The sequence below is a fragment of the Podarcis gaigeae genome, assembly GCF_964106915.1.
Source record: "Podarcis gaigeae genome assembly, chromosome: 12".
NCBI lineage: Eukaryota > Metazoa > Chordata > Lepidosauria > Squamata > Lacertidae > Podarcis > Podarcis gaigeae.
In genome coordinates, this window is record NC_139688.1 from 47,688,400 (window position 1) to 47,695,954 (window position 7,555).

Consider the following 7,555-nt stretch of genomic DNA (forward strand, 5'->3'; position numbering starts at 1 on the left):
TCTTTTTCACCCTGTGAAACATAAATGCACATTAAAAAAAACAACTGGGCAATGGCACGCCGCACGCTTGTGACTCCCGAGCCTTCCCCAATCTCCTGCCCCCTTCCCCCTTTGTTTTGACAGATCGGGGGAGGCTCGGGAGTTGCAGGCGGGTGGCCGTTGCCCAGGAGGGGCTCAGGGCACACGGTTTCTCTGCCAGGCAAGGTGCAAAGCGCTTCTTTTCCACCCTGTGAAACGTAATGCGCAGTGTTTAAAAAACTGGGCAACGGCTGCCCAGTGGCGTAGCGTGGGGGGTGCAGGGGGGCCGGCCGCACCGGGCGCAACATCTGGGGGGGCGTGCTCGCACTCGCAGCTCTCTGCCCCTACCTGGCTCACTCAGGGTTAGGGGGCACAAATTACTTGCCTTGCCCCGGGTGCTGACAACCCACGCTATGCCACTGCGGCTGCCCATGATCAGTCAAAACAAAGGGGGACGGGGGCAGGAGATCTGTACCGCCAGACGTCCCCGGTTCCCCTTTGGCAGTGGGGGCAGCTGTGGCAGCCTCAGCAGTCCGGAGTCAGCCTGGTAGTGCAGTTGGCTCTGGCTGGCTTCAGGAGTTGCTCGCTGGAAGTTCCCATATGATGTGTCTTGTGTGCAACACATCATATGGGGACTTCGGGTGAGGAAAAATGGCGGGCGCCAGGGCAGCGAGCAGCTCCTGAAGCCAGCCAGAGCCAACTGCGCTACCAGGCTGGCTCCGGGCTGCTCCTGCCATGTTTCCCGGGGACAGATTTGCAAATCTGGGGACATTCCAGGGACAGAATTTGTCCAGGGACAGATTTGCAAATCCAGGGGCTGTCCCCAGGAACCGGGGACATCTGGTAACCCTATGTTAGACCAAGGAATCTAGAAGAACGGTAGGCTCTGGATAACCTGAAGTACTATTTTTGGGTTAGCGGAGTCTGTAACCTGAAGCGTATGTAACCTGAGGTACCACTGTATTGTATACCTGTTCCAAGCCCAGCCTAATACAGTCGTACCTTGGAAGTCGAACGGAATCTGTTCCGGAAGTCCGTTTGACTTCCAAAACCAAAGTGTGGCTTCTGATCGGCTTCAGGAAGCTCCTGCAGCCAATTGGAAGACACGGAAGCCCCGTCGGAAGTTTGGCTTCCAAAAACAGTTTGTAAACCAGAACACTCACTTCCAAGTTTGCAGCATTTGGGAGCCAAAACGTTTAAGAACTAAGCCATACAAAAATCAAGGTACAACTGTACATTCCCCAAATGATAATCCATTTCTCTCTCTCTCTCTCTCTCTCTCTCTCTCTCTCTCTCTCTCTGTCTTTGTGTGTGTGTGTGTGTGTGTGTGTGTGTGTGTGTGTGTCTGCAGAAGCTGTCGAGGAAAACTACTTCCATTCAGGCTTGTGGCATCATAACAGTACAAGGCTTCAAACCAACATTAGACCAGACGTTAAGTGCAACGATCTTGCACCCAGTATAATTTCCTTGGGAAGAGTTGGCGGGTAGGTTGTCTGCGTGCCAGTGGCTCAGTTTGCCATGGTTGGAACTGGGAAGGAAATTGCATTGCTATTTACTCTGCTGTTTTCTCAGTGCACCTACCTTCCCTTTGCTTCAGATGCAACATAGTTTAGATGCATAGTTTGATCTGTCGGGGACCGGAAAGTGGATGATCATGTTAAGCAGGAAGGCGCTAGATAGCCATTGCTCCCTTCCAACATTCTAGCTGCAGGTGGTGAAATGAAGACATGGTTTTTGTCTGTTAATGCATGACCTTGCAGAAAACAAACTGGGTGTGGGAGCAGGGTGTTCAGTGTCCTTAAGGACAGAGCAATAGGCTCACTTGTGCAAGGAACTATAGCATGCTAATTTGTGCAGACATTCGTATAAGATTAGATTTGGCATACATTTGCATTAAAAAAGACACACATGCATTTCAAATGCAACAGAGAGCAGCAGCATATAAGATGTGCTTGATATTAAACCCCTGGTGATGTTCATAACATCTCCAGTGTCCTTGCACGTAACATTTGTTTATCACTCAGCTTGTGAGCTGACGTAAGCCAAGCAATTACAGTATATATCCGACCCAGATCTTCTCTCTTGCCATAAAAGCAGCTTTTGTCGGAAGCAACTCAGCCCTTTTAAACTGAGTTTAGACTGCAAAGCTCAAATGGATCTGGTAAGTTGCCCCTGTAGAAGTAAATTTTACTTTTTCTCTCTGGAAAGCCACTACAACACCGCCGACATGTCATGCTCCCCAGTAGACTGGGAGTATGTGGAACTGGCACGTTCCAAGGGCTCTGTATACAGAGAGAAGCATGTTTTTGGAAGGTGGAGAGCCACATGCTTTCGGAAAAGGCTGCAAACATATTTTCTGAACTTCTCGCCAGCAAAAGCGTAGATCACAGGATTGATGCAGCAGTGAGCCATTGCTATTGTTTCTGTCGCTTGCGCTGCTATAGCCAAATTACTAATGGAGGCACAATTGCTGAGATCAAATGCATCTTGGAATGTCTGTAGCAGAAGAACAATGTTGTATGGGGCCCAAAAAATGAAGTAAACTATCATGATGATAAAAATCAGCCGGACCGCTTTACTCTTCTTGTCATTCCTGCATTTCATTAGAGTGTTTATGATCCGTGCATAGCAGAAGGTCATGACGATCATTGGGAAGATCAGGCCTATAAGGTTCATTTTCAGTGTAAGGAACTGGTTCCAGACAATCTGATTTTCATAAGAAAAATGAGGAGTGCACACTGAGCGATTGTCTTCCTTTTGTAACCTGTTAAAGACCATTACCGGCACAGAGGCTAGGAGTGCCACGCCCCACATGACAACGCTTGTGAGGATGCCATAGGTAACTGTCCGGGCTTTTAATGCAAACACGGCATGGACGATGGCTAGATATCGATCGATGGTCAAAAGGATGATGAAAAAACTTCCGCTGTAGAAGCCTACGTAATAGATCCCAGAGAGAATTTTGCACATTGCATCTCCAAATATCCACTCGTGCGCTGCGTAATAAGCCCAAAATGGGAGTGTGAAGATGAAAAGCAGGTCCGAGATGGCTAAATTGAGCAGGTAGATATCAGTCATGCTCTTGAGCTTCTTATATCTGATGAGGATCAGCACCACCAGTGAGTTGCCCAGCAAGCCAAATATGAGCACCAAAGAGTAAAGCGGTGGCAGGAACTGGGAAGCAAATTCATTAACCCTGGCACTTAGGCATGGTTCTGCTGTTTCGTCATAAACATATTCTGTGGTTGTTACATCTTCGTAGTAGTCTGCTGTGCTCGTAGCAGTAGGCATCCTGTTCCCTGCAATTGTAGAAGATATGCTCATTTATATTTACGCATCCACACTGCATGCACAGTAATCATAAAATGCTGGTTTGCGTACATAGGAGAATATACTGAACTTGCAATGCAGGAGGGGAGAAATCAAAATACAGAAAATAATATATTTTGTTCATGCAGATGTTTTCATGTTTGGGCTAAGCACACACTTATTAAAGATCAACAACTGCTGGGACTTCACCAATCTACAGATATGCAATTATGCAACTCAGTAATAACAATGTTGTGTTTCTGGGCAGAAACAGTTGCATAGGAGTGATTATAATCAGTGAGCCTATTGTCAAAATGCCATTCTTTCCATTATACTGTTTATACTGTTTCAGCACATTCTGAATCCCACATTGTACATTACATATATTTTGTACATAATTACAATCGTGAAGTGAGAGAGAAATTAGAGGTAGTCTACTGTAAACCTTGGAAACCCATCGCATCACTCTACATCAATCACTTACAGTTTAACAAATGAGCATCCTCTGTTGAAAAAAGTGTTGTACTGTATCCAAAATGAAAGAGGCCGAATGAAAGCATCTTCACCATTGTTAGTATATAGTAGTTTCATTTTCATTAAAGTCATTCAAAAAAGATGGCCATATGAAATCACCCTTGGATGTTGACCAAAATTTTGTACAGCCCAGAAATATATCTTAACAAAACGTGAAGAAGCTGTTGGATGCCCAGTAGCTGTAACGAAGCTCAGAAAAATCAACATGAAATGGTTATCTTGTGAAAAGTGTTGTCTCCTCCCACCCCACTCCCTGACAAAGAGTGTTAGTAAATGTGTACAGTATGTCACTGGGCAAAATTTCGCTGAGGATTTCTTTAGTAGTCAGTCGTGTAGAAACAGAAGAGTTTACAGTGCAACTACTTTTCTTGCCATTTGGAGGAGCTATAGTTACATTTTTCAAGCTTGAATATGGTCGAAGGACAGAGGGCTTAACCACACACTATCTCAAGCTTTGCCTTGTGGTTTGCTCCTTCCTTCATTTTTTGGGTAGGAACCACACAACATTTCTACTGTGACTATATGTTATTTTTCTGGAACTAAAATCAAGTACCGTATTTTTCGTCCTATAGGGAGCACCGACCCATAGGACGCACCTCGTTTTTTTTTGGGGGGGGGAATGAATAAAAAAATATATTTTCCCCCCTCAGCTGCGGCTGCTGCCCCAAGCCTTGTGCACACCCGCCCGAAGCACGGGGAGCCCTCCAGAGGGCTCCCCGTGCTTCAGGCTGCAGGCTGCTGCCCGCAAGCCTTGTGAGCCCGCGGGAACTCTTTCCGGGCTTGCAAAGCTTGCGGATAGCTTCCTGAAGCCTGGAGTGCGAGAGGGGTCGGTACGCACCGATGCCTCTCGCTCTCCAGGCTTCAGCGAAAGCCTGCATTCGCCCTATAGGACGCACACACATTTCCCCTTCATTTTTGGAGGGGGAAAAGTGTGTCCTATGGGGCGAAAAATACGGTAATCGATGGTGGTGCAAAAAGTGTTTTTTTAATCGCTTACATGACTTGTAACGTGTTTGCCGCATCACCCTTTTTTGCTTACTCCATTTCCCTGTTTCTTAATTCCTCCTCTGTGTTGCTGCCCATGACCTCAGCAGCATCCATCTCCCAGAGGTGAATATAAGGGAGTGCAACCAGTTTGCCCACAATGAGCACCAAGCTGGAAGGGGGGCACAACAATGACTTAGAACGGAAGGTAAGAGGAGACAGGGAGCACCAAATTTTGGCATTGCACAGGGCGCCACTGAAATTTGAAAGTCCTAAGTCCTCCAGGGAGAGCAAATGTGCTTAGCGCTGGGTCCCCAAAGGCTTGGCTGGTTGTTGGGAGCGGCACAGAGTGGCTTTGGGCAAGCTGTGCCCTTCTGGTCAAGCTTTTTCCTTACCTGTATGACATCAGGTAAGGGGTGGCACTGTGGGTTAAACCACAGGGCCTAGGACTTGCCGATCAGAAGGTCGGCGGTTTGAATCCCCATGACGGGGTGAGCTCCCGTTGCTTGGTCCCTGCTCCTGCCAACCTAGCAGTTTGAAAGAACTTCAAAGTGCAAGTAGATAAATAGGTACCGCTCCGGCGGGAAGGTAAACGGCGTTTCCATGCGCTGCTCTGGTTCACCAGAAGCGGCTTTGTCATGCTGGCCACATGACCCGGAAGCTGTATGCCGGCTCCCTCGGCCAACAAAGCGAGATGAGCACCGCAACCCCAGAGTCGGCCACGACTGGGCCTAATGGTCAGGGGTCCCTTTACCTTTTATGACATCAGGTGTAGTGCAGGTGGCTCTGGCTTGCCCCAAATGGCCTGACAGACCAAATGGTGAAGCCTGGTAGGCCCAGGTTGGCCCAAAGGGCAGAAGTTCGACACTATTGACCTAGAAATACAAGTACTCACCTCCAGCTGAAGGTTTCTCGCCTTGCCTCTGGGAACAGTTACAACCCTGCAAAAGGTTGAAGGCAGTCTTGAACACAAGGTGTAAATTACTTTTTAACATCATTTAAAGCAAAACAGTACAAACACAGGGAATAATGTCCCAGTGGGCAATGTGATCACCCCTGAAAGAAGCAGAAATGGCCACTGTAGTTCTGGTGTCACCTGAGAACTGTGCAGAGTTTGAGACTGGGAAATGGAAAATAAAAATTGTTCGCCAGGCGATATGCTATGATGTTGATTAGTGTAAAATCCTCTGCTTAAAAAGGGACTTTTGCCTGCCCTGCAAATGATGCTGGCTTGAAATGAAACAACTCATAAGGGTGATGCCCATGGTTAAGTGTGAATTCCCATTAGCACTGCAGCTTCCAACTTGGACTTGATGCTGACTTCAGCTTGTGAATACATAGCTAAATGTCCTTTGCACTTTATTTGGAGGCATTTGTTCGTGGGTGCCCAGCAGTGAATTGTCCTGTTCTGATGGCTGCAGGTCATTTGCCAGGAAACCTTTTTTCCTACTGTTTCCAATAAACATTACTGTAAGTAATGAAGCATATGCTCTTTTTTAAAAATAATAAGTTTTTATTAAATTTTCTTTTACAAGTTGATCAACACAACCATGTTCTCAAATTTCCAGTTTTTGTACTTCCACCAGCTCCTCCACCAATCATCCATACTTTCTATTTGTTACGCATTTTCGATATATTATATTGCCAATTAATATTATCCTTTCAACTCTATTTCTTTTTACAATACACCTTTAACTATCACAAAGCCTCTTTAAAACCGACTAACGTTGACTGTTCATCACATATGTTTTTCAGATAATCCGTAATGAAGCATATGCTCTTATTGCTGCAGGTGAATTGTTTTATTCATATGTTTAGAGAAAACAATGAGTCAAGTTTACAGATAAATTATCAATTTTGCGAAACTGTTACGTTGGTCACACAAGAAAGATAAAGCATTTAAACTAATTGTGGCATTTTTAAAAAAAATACTGTTTCTATAGGGAACACACAAATAGTTTAACGTTAGTTGAAGTTCAGGTAATAATAGCTAAAACGCAAAAAATTTTTTTTTAAAAAAAAAAAAGCTTACAAATGTTATGTTGGTCACAGATTAACAGTTTGTCACACTTTCAGATTTCCTCCCAACAACACCTCAGGCCTTTTCCCTCTGTCCCTCCACCCATTCCTCTGTCGTCATGCCTCCTTTCCTTAGCTTGCAAGCAGTTGCTGCTGCCGGCATTGGTCCGACCAGCTAGTGTGCGTCTGGAAGCAAGAGTCAGGTGCCTCTTCACTGGGTGATGAAAGTGAGCACACCAACCCTGAAAGCAGGGTGGCAACACACAGGAGCAGCCCGAGAACCACTGCACCAGATGAACGTGCAGAGCCATTGCTTCCCCACCCACCTGGGAGGAATCCACTGCGGAAGAAGTCCGTCTCAGTAGGAGATTACTGGAGAAGGCTGGACCCCCTAGAAGTCAAGCAGCATCTTGCAGCATAGGGGCCGCCAGCCACTATACAAGGGCTCAGTTTCTGCTAGTTCCTTGCCAAAGCAGCCTTAGAACTCTTGTGTTCATTCCTAGAGCAAAGCCTGAACCCCACGGTGCCTTACAGCTGGTTTGAGTAATGGTCGAGATAGGGGCTACTTAACCCTTCTACAACCAAGCCAGTAAATCAATGTTATTAAATAAAATAATCTGTTCCCCACCCAACTACCATATTTTTCGCTCCTGACCATAAGACGCACCAAGTTTTTAGAGGGGGAATGCAA

The 7,555-nt window shown here is 46.1% G+C and overlaps 1 protein-coding gene across 1 annotated transcript; it reads right to left on the reverse strand.

Moving 5' to 3' along the window:
- Positions 1-915: 915 nt before the first annotated feature.
- On the reverse strand, positions 916-6,329 carry LOC310828382 (C-C chemokine receptor type 5-like). The gene is made up of 2 exons (XM_083706027.1): positions 5,741-6,329; positions 916-3,317 (listed from the first exon to the last, which is right to left on the reverse strand). The coding sequence occupies exons 1-2, from the start codon at positions 5,841-5,843 to the stop codon at positions 2,230-2,232; spliced, it is 1,191 nt and encodes a 396-aa protein (XP_083562153.1). The 5' UTR covers positions 5,844-6,329; the 3' UTR covers positions 916-2,229.
- Positions 6,330-7,555: the final 1,226 nt, after the last annotated feature.